At 39.2% G+C, this 16,512-nt stretch overlaps 2 protein-coding genes across 3 annotated transcripts; one reads left to right on the top strand and one right to left on the bottom strand.

Annotated features, from left to right (window-relative positions):
• Window positions 1,870-7,562, top strand: LOC109832671 (photosynthetic NDH subunit of lumenal location 4, chloroplastic). 2 transcript variants are annotated; one of them, XM_020400074.1, is made up of 6 exons: window positions 1,870-2,274; window positions 4,836-4,928; window positions 5,695-5,755; window positions 5,857-5,925; window positions 7,070-7,215; window positions 7,380-7,562. In XM_020400074.1, exons 1-5 carry the CDS (start codon window positions 1,912-1,914, stop codon window positions 7,135-7,137), a joined length of 654 nt encoding a protein of 217 aa, XP_020255663.1. In that variant the 5' UTR covers window positions 1,870-1,911; the 3' UTR covers window positions 7,138-7,215; window positions 7,380-7,562. The 2 variants fall into 2 exon arrangements, with proteins under 2 accessions (XP_020255663.1, XP_020255662.1); XM_020400073.1 differs by having other exon boundaries at window positions 7,368-7,562.
• Window positions 10,130-11,295, bottom strand: LOC109832670 (heavy metal-associated isoprenylated plant protein 23-like). The gene is made up of 2 exons (XM_020400072.1): window positions 10,933-11,295; window positions 10,130-10,699 (listed from the first exon to the last, which is right to left on the bottom strand). The coding sequence occupies exons 1-2, from the start codon at window positions 11,084-11,086 to the stop codon at window positions 10,398-10,400; spliced, it is 456 nt and encodes a 151-aa protein (XP_020255661.1). The 5' UTR covers window positions 11,087-11,295; the 3' UTR covers window positions 10,130-10,397.

Here is a 16,512-nt window from a genome sequence, read left to right as displayed (position 1 = left end):
CGATAACCCGGGGGCCTGGGCGTTCCACTGTCACGTCGAGTCGCATTTCGCGATGGGGATGGGGGTCGTGTTCGCGGAAGGGGTGGATAGAATCGGGAAGCTCCCGGAGAACATTATGGGATGCGGGGAGGCCAAGACCATGAGAAATTAATTGAGGCTTTGCTCGTACAAACGATATCCATTCTTTCAGACAAATTCTTTTTTTATTATAAAAATTAATGTAAATGATTAATTAATAATGTTTTTTGCTGTGATCGTTGATCAAACCTGTCAATAATAAAATCTTGTGCTTTTTTGGTGACACGTTCCGTGGGTCTTTGTGTGCGTTGGCGTTAGTTGATTTTTGTATGGGGGGAAAATGCGCGGTCGGAATTTAAAAAATGTTGGGAGGCTGAGGGGTGCACATGGCGTGCGCAGGAATCAATTTACTCCTCGGTCGTGCGTGGCGTGGCAGCGTGGGGACTAGGGGATGCTATGCGCCAGTCTGCAAGATAAAAAGGATATTATTATTCTATAACTCTGCAAATTTAAAGAGATTCGACTGTCAAGGAAAGTTAACTACGGAATTAGCCCCCCTTAAGGGGCTGTTTGGTTGTATGTTTGTACCGTGTAAAAAGATGGAAAGTGTAAAAAAGTAAGTTCTAATGTCAGCTTTCATCACTTTACATTGTTTGTTTAAATTCTCTTTTACATGAAAAGCTTACACTTTTTGATGAGGTCTCACCGAAAACAAAATCATCAAAATTAGGGACTGTTTTGTTGGTTTCTTTTGCCCCTGATTCCAATCAGGGGCAAAAGAAGCAAAACAAACAGCCCTTTAGGAGTGATTTTGTTGGAAAACTGACACAATGTCATGAATGTGTCCAAAAAAATAATAAAAAAATCAAAACCTTGTAGAAAATGATGAGGTGGATAACCACTTTCTATTTTGTGTCATAAATACTCTAGTTTATATTATACTATCCAAACAATGTAATACTATTATTTTAGGATTCACAAAGATTCCTAACCAAACAATGTAAACATTCGAATGGAAAATGGTGAGATGAATAACTATTTTCTATTTTGTGTCATAAATATTCCTAAAGGCATCCAAACAGCCCCTAATTTTTAATACTAATACGTGCGTGCGCATCTTGTGTAAAAGCTCTCTTTGATCGGTAAGGAATGAATGAAAGGGCTTGGAATTGGGCCGACCGTGGACCCATGCTCAGAGTCCGGCCGCGGAAAGGACGAATATTTTGGCCCGAACCTTTAATCAGTAGCTCTGGAGGTGCTTGGCCCAATAAGTCCGGGAATAAATCATGCCACGCGATTATTGATCTTTCCCTTTTCAGGAACAAGTAAAGCACAGTTATTTCTGTATGAGCAGAAAAGATCTCAATTAGGATTCAAATTGGGTATATCAAACCCGCAAGCATGGCTAAGCACCACCCCCCAACGCACGGTCTCGGGTATTCCATGAAATTAAATTTATATTGGTGCTCCTCCGAAGAACCGGATTTGAGACCTTAAAGTACTACTTATAGACAGTTTACCAACTCAGCTAGACCCTCTTTGATAAAGCTATGAAATATTTAATTCAGTTGGTTCGTAGTTTAGTCTATTGAACTGTAATAGATGATATTGTTATTTTTTTCGTTGATTTTTAAATTATAAGAAAGTAATATAGGGATAAAGAGGTAATTTAAGAGATATTAAAGGTGGAGGGCTGGAGGGTAAAATTGAGGGAAGAAAACAATTTGAGGGAAGGTAAATATGGAATAATAATTTTTGAGGGGAAGTTTAAAATATTTACAACAGTAGGGGTATATATGGAAAAACCCCAAACAAAAAGGGTAGAAAATCTCCATTTTTCAAATACAACAAAGCCCACAAATTTGAAGATAGAGAGGCAGAGAGCCTACCGCAATGGCGAGCCCCATCTCAACTCTATCCATTCCCAAAGTTTCAAGCAGCCCTCACCTTCTCCCTTCACTCCCAAAACCAAGCAAACCCATAAGATTCTCTTCAGAGCCCGAGGCCTCAACTTCATCATCTTCTTCCTCCTCCTCTTTTGGATCGATTTCTTTCAACAGGAGGAGGTTATTTGAAGTGGGTGTTGGGATTTTGGCATCCTCAGTTGGGATTTCCGATGCTAAGGCAACTAGAATAGAGTATTATGCCACTGTTGGAGAGCCATTGTGTGATATGAACTTTGTGAAGTCTGGTCTTGGATACTGTGATGTGGCAATTGGGAGTGGAGTGCAGCCCCCACCTGGTGAACTCATCAATGTAAGATTTTTTTTTAAAGTTTTTTTATGTGATTTATTCATATGGGTTTGTTCTGAATTTGTTAAATTTTGATAGTAATTTGATGATGTGGTGTTTGTTTGGGTTTTCTTTTTTTTTTGAGAAAAAAAAAATTTTCGTGGAGTCCGTCAGACAGACTCCGGCCCGCCCCGGCAAGCTTACGCAAAGCTGGGAACGATCCTCTACAGCGACGATCCGAGTGGACCTGAACCGTCAATCACGCTCTGGGCAGGAGGCCACGAGTCATCCACCAGACTGATTGGCCTGTCTCCTTAGAACTCAAGGATACAGTTGTACGAGCCTATAGAACAGATCCTGTTCAAGTAAGGTCGTGTTTGGGTTTTCTTTTAATGCGGGTAGAACAATGTTTGATCATGTTTCACACGGTTTAGAGCGGTTAGGACTTCGATGATCAAAAGTTAGCTAAGCGTGTCGCTTGTTTATATGGCGACAAAGTTAACAACATTATAGCATTTGATTTTAAATCCTATCAATGGTGAGAGTATTACTGCAAGTATTCTGAGGAATCACACTATATTTGTTAATTTGTGAGTGGATACAAACCTCCGACGCCGAGAAGCTCCGACGAGCTTCGACGAGCTCGAGAATGACGGAGATGACGCAGGCGAAGTCGACGAACGCACACTTCGACGAACGCACACTTCGGCGAACGCACCCTTCGAACTCTGCGCTCGAACCCCCCCTTCTCATCTCTGCGTTCGGCCTCGATTCTGGCGTCCGCGGGCAACTGGCGACAGGTTGTCGCCAGCCCTCCACATCCGCCTATAAAACCCCCTCCCCCAGCTAGGGTTTCGCTGCTGCAGTGCTTCTCCTTTCCCTCCGTGTTTCCCTCTCTGGCGGCGACGAAAACGCCCAAAAATGCAGCTGCGTTTCAAACTTAAATCACAGCAGTGATTTCAATCTCATCTCCAGCTCTCAAACTGTTTGAGGGGAGATTAAGAAAAAGGAATTTAAGAAGAGAGAGAGAAGGGGGAATTAAATAGGGGTTTTATATTGTGGGGTTATTCATTTATTCTCAAGTTGATAATTGATAGGGTTCATACCCTTTAATCATTAACACTGTAGCTACAGTGTTTTATTTGAGAAATCCCAGTTTAGGGATTTGCTCTTGATTTGTAATTTCTTGTTTGATTAATAAGAAATTATCTGTGTGGCTCCCGAGGACGTAGGCAGTTGCCGAACCTCGTTAAATCTTGGTGTACTTTTTCTATACCGCGTTTCCGTTGCAATTAGGGAATTAGGCGTTAAATTCCTAACAATATTTACAGTAAAGAACAACGTTGGAATATCGTAAGGAACTGAAAAGTACTCTCCATTTACAAGACATTCTTTAAAAAAAACTCTTACCTCCTCTATTTACAACTTAATAACAACTACACTTTCAAACTGTCAATTGAAAGAGCAAATAGAAAAGACGACTGCACTGAAAGCAATTGTTCTCAGATCATTACTTGCAAATGATGATCTTGAATAAATTGAAGTTTCTTAATCACAATTCCTGTAACAAAAGAACAATTTTTCAAAACAGCCCCATTTAGAGTTTTTTTTTTCAAAATCGACCGGTTTTTTTTATTTATCAAAACCGACCCGATTTTGTGATTAACCGGCTAATCACCTTCCTAAATAGCCGGGGTTGGCAACCCCGACTATTTAGGACCTTAATTTTTAGTGTTTAAGGCCTCTAATTAGGGTTTAATACCCTCCTAAATAGTCGGGGTTGGCAACCCCGACTATTTAGGATGGTGATTAGGCTGCTAATCACAAAATCGGGTCGGTTTTGATAAATAAAAAAAAACCGGTCGATTTTGAAAAATAAAACTCTAAAGGGGTCTGTTTTGAAAAATTGTTCGTAACAAAATGTCTTGGAGTATCATCTAATACCTCCACATATGAATATTTAAAGGGTGTACTTAGTATAAAGGTGCTCTTTTATTGACAGAAAAAATTAAAATTTATTTTTGGAGGGAAAGGTGTACTGTGACCAATGTATGTCAGTATGGAGCAAATAATCAAACAATGAAACTTGCACAGTTGTACTATAAGGACCTTCATGCGGCATCAATATAACTCCCATAAACTACTATGTAAATCAAGTCCACAAAAAGTACACAAATGATCTCATTTGGAAGTCCAAGACAGATTGCCAATATCTAAACAAAAGAATGAGCACATCGAACAACTCTACCAGTAGTGATGTCACCCATTGCAGAAAAATTTTCTGGGGCTATCCTTATATCTGCAGCATCATGGTCTTGGTGCGTGTCGGTGTAGTGACTACCAATGTGATGACGATTCATATGATTCTAAAACCCAAGAATAGGGAATTAAGGAAAAAATGATTTTAAGAACGGAAGGCTCATCCTTCGACACAAGTTGCTTGTGTCTATGATGCAGTATAATGTCTACCTTCAGGCCTGATTTGCTCTAGATGCTATGTTATCTGGTTGACATTTATTTTTGGTAAAGAAGCTTGTCCATTTGGTACTTGTTTGCATTGAGATTTTTCTATGTGTCCATTACAGATCCACTATACTGCCAGATTTGCTGATGGAACAGTATTTGATAGTAGCTATAAACGTGGGAGGCCACTAACGTTACGAATTGGCAGGGGAAAGGTACTTTATTAACCAAAAATGTTCAATCTCTCCATGTTAATGTGTTTCCGTTACAGTTCAACATTTGTTTTAACAGATAGGAATATCCCATCGTGATGATGGAGTGCATGAAAGAAGCACAAGCATACATGTAACACACACATGCAGAAAGAATCATGCACCCAAATGTATACACATGAGCATGTATACACATGCACAATCAGCCCCACATACGCAGGCACACGCAGACACATGTGCACACACATGCACATATGCACGCATACACACAAACATAGATGCACATGCAACATACGCTCACGCACACACACAAAAATAATCACACGCAAACACGTGTAGACGTGCATGTTCACAGACTCAAACATAGACACACATCGACACACACACAGACATCCATGCACACACACGGACACACATACACGCACACTGATGCATGCACACAGACTTACACACACATACACGGACACACATACACACACACATGCAGCCAGGCATGCACACACCCAAGCACGCACACTTAGGCGTCAGCCGTCAGGAGCTTGTTTGAGATACAGTATTTGACTGTACTTTCCTTTTTCTTCCTTCACTTTAGTCGCTTAGTTTGAATACTTAATGGTCTTAATCATTTAGATTCTACTTATGTTTTAATGTGTGCATAGTTCTCATCTGTTATCTTTAATTGCAAATAGCAAGAGCGGGTTTGAATTATTCAAATGAAAAAAATATTTCTTACTTTTCAATGTTTCCTCATTGTTGGTCATGTCGATAGGTCTTACCGGGACTGGATCAGGGTATTTTAGGGGGTGGTGGTGTTCCTCCAATGCTTGTTGGTAATATATCACTAAAGATTCTATGAAAATTGTTATTCCTATAGGTGCAATTTCATTTAGTTTTCTCATATGATGTAATAGGTCCTCTGCAATTCTTGCAGGTGGGAAGCGGAAGCTTATGATACCTCCATTGTTAGCATATGGACCTGAACCTGCAGGATGCTTTTCAGGTAACAGTTATTGTAGCTCGTTTCTTTTACGCATTCTTGAGTATATACATGTCAAAGATTCATAAGATAATGAAGTTTAAACAGTGTTGCAAATTTTATTCGAGCTCTAGTTATGTTTATGAAAGAATGTTTGGCTCGCTTGAGCCCATTTCATAAAACTTAAATGATCCTGGAATATGGGAGACTTGCTGCTCTATTACTACATCCACATTTATGGGAATAAGCTTTTCCTTAGAAACTTTTTGATCATCTTTTTACCCTGAATTTTCTTTTTTTTCCTCTTTCCACTCTTGCGTGTGGACCAAATGAAGATTGCAAGGATGCAGACTTCAATTCAATAAATGAACTAAAAGCCCAAAAACTATTAACATGAAAGCCTTTATAGTGACACATATAGGACTTAACATATTGCATTTTAAGTATGGCATTGCCAATATAATCCAATTGAAGCTGATTGATACCACCGTATTGGTTGATAACAACTACGTCATGCAGATATTGACAGGTAACAACAAATACAATTGAAAATCCATGGTATGAAGTACCAATAATTATTTGATAGTCTTGATTGGGGAAAAAATTTCTTAAAAATGAAGTGGACTTATAAAGCCTGTGAATCACTCAAATCGCCAAATCTCTCTATACCTAGCTACACCCAATTCTTCTTATGAAAATTCCCAAGACCTCTAAATTTGATGCTATAAATCATCTGCTGAAACTAGCACAAATACTGATATTTTAAAACTTGATCAAAGCTAAGGACTTGTTTGGTTCATTACATGGTAACCATTTTTTGGTGGTTTCAAGGAAAAGAAATCAAAACACCACACATGAGGATCATTTTTTGCTCATTTCCTCTCAAAAACAGCCTGAAATAGGTTTCCAGTTTTTTGTGGGACCCGCTGCATTATTAGCATCTTTGAGTGTGGTTCCCGTAGACAGTTTCTCCCCCTTTTTTTATTTTTTATTTTTTTTATTTATTTTTTTTTGTTCCAACCAAACAGATGAGAACAAGGCGTCAGAGGAAATCGATTTCCTCTGACCCTACTACCTCAGGTGGCTGCGTACCAAACAGCCCCTAAGAGAAAGTTACCTTAAGAAAACACTCTCGAAGCTAATATTTGAAGATGGGATTTTCCCACAGGTGACTGCAATATTCCTGCTAACGCAACTCTCCTGTATGACATTCTTTTTGTCGGAGTTTACAAGTGAAGAGTACTCATGGTGGATCCTGCACTTATTTAAGGCCTGGTGGTTGACGTGACCGCAGAAAAAAGAGAAATTCTGATGGTAATTAAGTCTTTCCTGTATTTATATATATATTCTCCTCGAAACAAATTTTGTACTTGTAAGCTTCTGTGTTCTGTCAGTCATTCTGAACTAGGAGAGCTGAAAAATCAAATAATAAATTAGATGCTCATTAATTAATCGGAGTTCTGCAGTGGCTCCTGCAGGGAATTTTGTGGGACATGAGCATCAAGTCTTTCCAAGATTAAGATGCCGAGTAATTATTGGAGCAAGTTGATTAGCAGTGCACCTTGGTCTTTTCCTTTGTAGCATCCTAGATTGTGATATTTGTATTATGCACGTATAAATGTAAGTTATCCTCCTATATTGATGCATGTATATGTACTGATGTAGTTCAGTGTATTATGCACGTATAAATGTAAGTTATCCTCCTATATTGATGCATGTATATGTACTGATGTAGTTCAGTTTTATCTTTTATTTTTTAGTAAGTTATCCTCCTATATTGATGCATGTATATGTACTGATGTAGTTCAGTTTTATCTTTTATTTTTTACTTTTCTGCTAGCTACTGTTTTGCATATTTGACTGCAGTGGTATCATGGACTCCTGAAAGCCAACATGTATAAAATGATATTATTTGATATGAGTATATATATACATGCAAGAGCGGACACAAAAGTTTATTGTGTTGTTTTTGTTCTCTTCTGCTTCCTCATGTACGTCTTCTTCGTTGAATTAATAGACTCATTTCTTTACACATTTAAAGTTTCTGGTTGTCGTTTTTGCTCTTGTTCAGTTGTTTCTCTCCTTTGAACTAGTCTTTTGTTTACCACCTTAAGTTACTGATTGTGTATGTAACTGCCCAAGTGATCAGGAGTCAAAATCTAGATACTTAATCATATATATTCTGTTTCAAGTTATATTTGTCAACCAAGACAACTTATTTTTTTACGTGAAAGCCAGATTTAATTTTGGAGTGTACTTGTTAATGTCAAGCAAATGGAGATTGGAGATAGGCCAGCAAGATATATATCGTTTTCTCAACGAATTTAAACTTTTTATGTAAAGCCATGTGTCTTGCATTTCTCAATAATGGAGGAGTTTCCTAAATAATGGAGGAGTTTCCTACTAGAGTATGAATCTTATCAGAACACTCCATACGGATGTATGAAGTTTATACTTGATAATATCGGGATTCTTCCACGTTAAATGGGGAAATAATTTTTTATTTAATCAAACATAACCTCTAACAATATAGACTACCATTTGGAGATCATCTATTTGCATTCAACATCATATTTCTAACATATGAACTGTCACACTCCAGACATTTTCTATATGCAATCAGTCTCATGCTCCTCTTGCTCGGTAATTAATTTAACCAACCACGCCTACTATTTTATTATGGATTTAATTACCATTTCTTCCAAGCAACCTACTGCTGGCTTCGTACATGAAATATTATATCACAAGTTCCAGCCTCATTTGTCCTTCATCACTCCGTATAAAGAAAAGCTCAGAGAATCAAAGGGGCGATCTTTTTAAGGCTCAGTTGCTTCACATGATACGCTGGTTTAATGCGTGTTCTCTTTCTATTCTTGTGTTCATACTGGCGACAGCCCTTTCAACCTATTTGCTTTTTGATGCCTGTGAACTTTGCATAGATTGCAGGACATGTGAACAGAAGGTACATGTAACTAGCTAGGGTTTGTGGGTAATGATTAACAAGAACATTAAACATAAAGACAATAATAAAGTGATGAAGTTAATAGGAATAATTGCTTTGAGCCCCCAACACCCAAAAAGCAACGTGCCCCAGCCCTCATATTATTTGTAATATGCCGCAGCCCCCAAACTTTGAAAAAATTGTGTTCCGGCCCCTCCGGCTCATAATTGGCTCACTTTTATATGTTTTTTACCGAAAAACCTAACTTTACCCCTCCCCACTTCTTCTTCAATCCTCTTCCCTCCGACCCCAGCCAGCCCCCTCCAGCCCCAAACGTCAGAAAAAATTGCGGTGCTTGCCAGTAGTGCGCTCGCCGTCGAGGTCCTCCTCGACGGCGACGACGGTTAGCGGGCGTTCATGCCGAGCCAGCTGAGCGTCGCCCCGGGCAACGAGATCGTGTTCAAGAACAATGCCGGGTCCCCTAACAACGTGAACTTGCATAGATTGCAGTTCGTATGTGGTAACCTATTTGCTTTTTGATGCCTATGAACTTGCATAGATTGCAGGACATGTGAACAGAAGGTACATGTAACTAGCTAGGGTTTGTGGATAATGATTAACAAGAACATTAAACATAAAGACAATAATAAAGTGATGAAGATAATAGCAATAATAAAAATTCATAATATGAGCAGTAGGCTAGTATACCTGTGATCTATATGTAGCCCCACATATCATTACCAACTGGTTCCTAGAGTGAGACCTATCTAAATTCAGCACACCATTTACCAAAATATTATAATAGTATGTTCTTTCTCAAAATTTTCATATTCACCCGTTTAATCTCATCAACTTCAATTCTCTTGAAATAAGTATCAACGTAGGGTGCTTGTAATTTTTAAGTTACACTAAATTAGCCTCTATTGATGCATGGATAAAAATATTGACACGTCAAGAAATATTTCATTGGACTAAATGATGATAGATCTGTGCTTTCTTCCAGTAATTGGTTGCGATTGTTGCGTTCAATATAGTGTTGAAATTAAAAAAAAAATTGATCTAGGCAGAATTGAAAGTAGAGACATAGAGTATATATACACCCTAATACAAACATTAGTAATTTTTTTTTCAATTGTAACCACCTATCATCTAGGACATACTTATGATTGGTCTTGAATGAAAAGTTGAAAACCAATAGTAAAAAAAAAAAAGTCATGAAAGCTATTAGTTATGTACTTAAATCACAACCAAATCACAAAAAAGACAGCACTAAGCAATTTTCAAGGGTGATGCCAACATAGAATCTAATACTGTATATTCACAAAAATATCTCCTGCGTGACTTTAAACAAACCTACACACCAAAAAAAGGACAAAAAAAAAAAAGCCAGAACCCCATCCTCCGCAGCAGTGCAACTCTTTTACCAGTCCAAACCTATTCAGCTCAAACAGTACATGAAACACATCAAAATATGTACTTTTTTTTTTACTGACAGAACCCCAAAACTTCCCACTATTTTGCCACTGTTTCCTTCTGTAAGACACAAACAATGTCTTCACATGATTGAACAGGCATTAGGATTCTCATCACTGAACATGTTGGTAAGCTGGTCCTCTTGCCTGTAATAAGCTTGGCTTGGGATTGTGAAGGACTCTATATTCCTCACGAGACCAGGGGGTGCCTTCTTGTCATAAGCTCCTGCAACGTAAGGGTGAGACACCAAGTTGTAGGGTACATAGGGCCAGATTTCAGCCTTCTTTCCAGTGGACTGGGCCTTCTTCAGGACCTTGTTGGGCTCAATATACCCAGTTACAGTCGCTTTCTGCTGCTTCCTGTTGATCTCCACCTTCTTCACTCCTGAGCATCACCGACACACAAAACTCTAAGAGAGTTAGCTCTATCTTGAAACTACTGATGCAAACAATGAATCGACTCTCGGGGGTAATAAGTGGCACAATGCGATATTACGGAGGTGAGACGAGAAGAGAAATAAGACTATACGCAATAACTTCAAACGAAACTCAAGTCACAGAAACAATATTGCGAAAAACAAGGTGAGGGGTTAGAGAGAGGAGAAGCTAGAAACAAACCACTCATAGAGGAGAGAGTCTTCTTCACTTTGAGCTCACATCCCTCGCAGCACATTCTGACCTTGAGCTCCACTGTCTGAAGCTGTTTCTTGTGCTTATGTCCACTGCTGCTCAATAAATCAGAAAAATACTCCAATGTCCCTCCAATACCCATAACTGTTTTTACTTTTTTCTTTTCTTTTTCTTTTCTCTTTTTCCAACAAAAACTTGAATGCAAGCTCTAAAGAAGAGAAATGGGTGTTTATGTGAGAAGAAAGGAGAAGTGAGGGCTTGGGATTTATAGTGAATCGCTCCCTTGAGGAACTGTAGAGGCTTTGTGAGATACTTTTCTTAACACTGACCTCTGTTTTCTATTTTGCTTACTCCTTGATGAAACCTTGCTTCTCACTTATATAGGACTTTCTAAAGCATAAGCCAGCCCTTGATAAAGCTCTCACCAACAAAGTTTAATTTTTAATAAAGTAATGTGAAATGGATTGTCTAAGCTAAGAGTTGTCTAGAGAAGTAAACCGTTTTTTTTTTTTTTTTTTGTTAGGAAAATCCCAAAAGGAAACAGCAGTGTACCTGCATGACCTTTGTTTGGATTCCAGCCCTTTTCCTTAGAGGGCAATGGGGTCTTTTGCATTTTCTTAATATCTAATGTTGCAGTTTTTTTTTGGTAGTATATACTCTCTACATTTGTTATTTGATGTTATTTTACAAAATATCGAATATTTGGGGTATGAACTGCAACTTATTTAATAAAATTAGTAAGCTAAAAGTGGTGATTGTGATTGAAGTTACATTTTTACCTGTGGTTTATCTTTAAAATTTTGTATTTTGTATTTATAATTATATTTATAGATGTTTGTTTAGTATATCAAGTTCTTTGAACTTATATTTGAGGTTTATTATAGGTAGATGTATTTTTTTGTCCTTGTATAAGTTTAAATATTAACTTAGGAGATGACACAGGAACGAACGGAATGCAAAAATAAAATTCTTGTAGACGATATGAAATATTTGAGACAAATGTTTTGTTGTTGTTGTATTATATAAAAAGATTAATGGGTGTCCTATATCAAGGAGGGGATTTCCTCCTCGAAAATGATGTGGCACAATCCCCACCATGTGAATAAAGTAGGAAAGAGAATATCATATGCTGAGGATTATGTCATATCATTTTTAAGAAGGAAATCATCTCCTATGACAATGATACTCGTTATTCTCTTATATAAATTTGGAAGCTTTTAAATAAAAATTACCTCCTGAACTAAAAGGTCTGCTCTTGTCGTGTACGAGAGTGGAGAAGGAACATCATACTTCGGTTGCAAGAAATCTACAGAGGCCAAACAGTGAAAAATTTTCTTGGAGATGACGGTGAATAAGGAAAGAAACATTCAACGGAAAGCAAAAGGTGATTCTGGCCCTTACGAGAAGAAAACCCAGGGAAGTGGGCCAATACTCAGAGAATCAGAGCCCAGGGGGGAGACACGTGGAATCAGGGTGAGATGTGACAGCTGTCACATGCCACCTGGACATCCTTGCCGATAATGATAATCTCTAATTGAGTTCTCGGAAGACTAATAAATGAGCAATTACCTTGTGATTGGGGGTCTGATTGTTACTTGCTCTAATCAGTTTCCTGATCCATGAATTGCTGAAGTTGTTGGTTCTTTTACTGAGGTTATGCTGAAGAAAGCTGATTCACTGATTGACCTTGATTTTTTTTAATTATTATTATTATTAGCTTGAACCACAGACACACTTACTAATTGGGTATGAGTTACATCATTATTGTGCTTACTCTTAAGTTAAGATAAACATAAAATAAGGTCCACAGAGATGTGCAAATGCCAGCAAAGATTTATAATAGCATCATCATAGCGTTAATTATTGCCCACAACAGATTAAGCAATGAAGTAAACAGAAATTTGTACTTGTTATATCTATGAAATTACTAAATTTAATGGAGCCTCTGTAAGTGGGGGCCACACCTACGCGTGTGTCCCTTTCCGCGTGAGACAGGCGCCCACACCCACGTGATTTGGAGGGGGGCACCCACCAGGGTGTTCCCGAGTTTAGCAGGCCCACCTGAAATCCTTTTGCAGCGATTCTTTTCCTATAATAAATACCAACGCAGACTTCTTCTAGGGTTTTGTGCAAGAAAAAAAACACAGAAGAGACGTGACGGTTTTTAGTCGGCTGACGAGGGTGTTTGGTGGCTGTTTTTGAGAAGAATAGCAGGGAGTTTTTCAGATCGAAGGAGAGAATTGAAAGAGAGATTTGAGAGTTTTGTTTGAGAGATTAAATTGTGAGTTTTGAGTGATTTTGTAATCTCTATTTGTACTCTCTCTCTCTCTCTCTCTCTCTCTCTCTCTCTCTCTCTCTCTCTCTCTCTCTCTCTATTAGTAAAATCCATCCCCTCCTTGCCCCGTGGACGTAGGCAACTTTCCGAATCACGTAAAATTCGTTTGTCCTGCTGTGATTTGTAATAGCTTGTTAGGTTCCCTCGACAAGTCAGTCCTAGAACTAATGAGAGGAAGAGTGTAATAGCTTGTTAGGTTCCCTCGACAAGTCAGTCCTAGAACTAATGAGAGGAAGAGTGTATATCCCACTTTGTTGAGATATCCTCGACAAGTCAGTCCTAGAACTAATGAGAGGAAGAGTGTATATCCCACTTTGTTGAGATATATCACTTTCGGTTCTTGTTTCCTTGGTAAGACGGGAATTTTAGTTGTGATCTTACTCTCTTGTTGTGCACCAGATGTGTTGTTGAAATTTTCACTACGCACAATAAGTGGTATCAGAGCTACATGTTAGGCTTGGAGCTTGTTTGAAGGATTCCATGAAGGATTCCTATTTGAAGAGTTAGATCGACAACATGGGTGAATCAAGCACATCAGGTTCGTCTTTTATGAAGGCGATACAGAGTCTGAGCATCAATAACACAAAGATTGATGTTTCGAAGTTCGACGGCAAGATCAATTTCGGATTATGAATGTGTCAGGTGATGGATGCCTTGGATGCACAGAATTTGGAGGAGACTCTTGAGTTACAAGAGAAACCCGAAGACATAGAGGACAAGGTTTGGAAGAAGATGAACAGTAGGGCTTGTGGAGTTATTCGGCATGCTTGACGCCAGATCTTATTTATGATGTTATGAACGAGACGTCGATGAAGAGATTGTGGGAAATGCTCAATGAGAAGTATCTTACTAAGAGCAATGAGAATCAGCTTCACTTGAAGAAGAGTTTTTACGAGTTCAAGATGAAGAGGGGAGTTTCCATTAGGAAGCATGTAAACAACTTCACGAAGCTATTTTCAGATATGGCCAATGTGGACATCATGGTTAAGAATGAAGACAAGACGATGCTACTTTTGTGTTCGTTACCAGAGGATAATTATGGTACGTTCGTTCTCACTATGATCAATGGAAGAACTACTGTTAGTTATAAGGAGGTGACCTCGTCGTTGGTAAATTATGAGTTGAGGAAGAGTGATGGTGAACCATCCAAGAAGACATCGGGAGATACATTAGCAGTTCGAGGCCGTGATCCAAACCGCCGCCAGTTCAACCGCTCAAAATCGAAGAATAGAGGTGGGCATAAGAGTATTGGTAGGAATCAATGTTGCTTTTGTAAAGAAGAGGGACATTAGAAAATCGACTGCCCAAAATTAAAGGACAAAGCCGGGAAGAATAAAGGGAAAGCTGTATAAGCTTCAGAAGTGAATGTTGTCAAGGCTAGTGACGATAATTCAGATACAGATTCTTCAGACTTTTCACATTCAGCATTACCGTCAGTTTGTTACGCTGGCTCTACGGAGTGGATGATAAATTTTGGTGCTACATACCATATTTTTTCTAGGAGTGATTGGTTCTCCAGCTTTGAGGAGTTAGAAAGAGGGGATGTCGTGCTTATGGGTAATGATCACGTATACCCTATTTGTGGTATTGGTACAGTTCGGATCTGCATATGTGACGGGGTGACTCGGGAGCTAAAGGAAGTAAGGTTTGTGTCGCAGTTGACGAAGAACATTATTTCACTTGGAACTTTGGAGGCAGCTGGCTATCGGGTGATCTTGGAGAATACAACTCTGAAGATCACGAAGGGGTCCATGGTGGTGATGCGAGGTGTCAGGAAAAATAACCTATACTACTTGAAGGGAAAGATAGTTACAGGGGGTCTGGCAGCTTCTATCACTACAGAAGAGGACACTACTAGTTTATGACACATGCGTTTAGGACACACTAGTGATAAGTCCCTGCAAGCATTGGCGAAACAGGGGCTATTGAAAGGTGTGAAGACCTATAAGATGGAGCTATGTGAGCATTGTGTACTTAGGAAGAAAACGAGAGTGAAGTTTGGCACCGCTATTCACAATACCCAAGGTATATTGGACTACATTCACACAGATGTTTGGAACCCTTCCAAGCACACATCACTTGGTGGGGCCAACTATTTTGTCACTTTCATTGACGATTATTCTAGGAAAAATTGGGTACACCCTATGAAGTATAAACATGAGGTCCTGGATATTTTTGTGGAGTGGAAGAAGAAAGTGGAGCTACAGACAAGTAGAAAGGTAAAGACTTTTCATTCGGATAATGGAGGAGAGTATAAGAATGATCTGTTTCTGTAGTTTTGTCGGGATCACGATATTTGGCGATACTTCACAGTTCGTGAGACACCACAACAGAACGAGGTGGCTGAGAGGTTGAACCGTACCTTGCTGGAGAAGGTATGATGTATGATGACATAGAGTGACTTGTCAAGATCCTTTTGGGCCGAGGCGTTGGTTTATGTGAGCCATCTCGTGAATAGGTTATCGTGCACTACGATATAGGGAAAGGACTCCTATGGAGCGTTGGTATGGTTCGGTGGCTAGTGACTATGAGTCGCTTCGGATATTTGAGTATCCAGCTTATTACCATGTCAGTGATGGTAAATTGAATCCGATGGCAAAGAAAGTAGTCTTTGTGGGCTTTAGAGAAGGAGTAAAAGGTTTCAAATTGTGGGATCCACAGGATAAGAAGATAGTTATTAGTAGAGATATTACATTCGATGAGGCGTACATGATGAGGCCTCAAGTCCCTCAGCAGGTGGAGGGAGACCAGACAAGAGGGATATCATATCAGGTGGAGGATGATATGACTCCACCCACTCCAGATAGCATTGTATCCATTGAGGCTCCTACAGAGATGTCACTGGAAAGAGATGGGATGACAACCGGGTATTTAGAGGATACATTGAATGGTGAGACTCGGGAGCTGGGTCATGTTCAGGAATCCATTGCAGCAAACAAACCCAGAAGAGTGATTCGTCGGCCAGCTAGATATAATGATGTCATGATTGCATATGCCTTATCAGTAGAGGTCGTTGATGATTTGGTTCCTTCTACATTTAAAGAGGCAGAGTCTAACTCTGATTCGATCAGGTGGAGGAAAGCTATGGAGAAGGAGATGTGATCTCTTCAGAAGAACGATACTTGGGAACTTGCAAAGTTACCGAAGGGTAAGAAGGATATTGGATGCAAGTGGGTGTATGCAAAGAAAGAGGGATCCTTCTATTGGGGACATTCGGTACAAAGCCAGATTTG

Source organism: Asparagus officinalis, chromosome 3, assembly GCF_001876935.1.
Source record: "Asparagus officinalis chromosome 3, Aspof.V1, whole genome shotgun sequence".
Taxonomy (NCBI): domain Eukaryota; kingdom Viridiplantae; phylum Streptophyta; class Magnoliopsida; order Asparagales; family Asparagaceae; genus Asparagus; species Asparagus officinalis.
The sequence above is the reverse complement of the archived record's forward strand: the minus strand, read 5'-3'. Positions and strand labels throughout refer to the sequence as shown.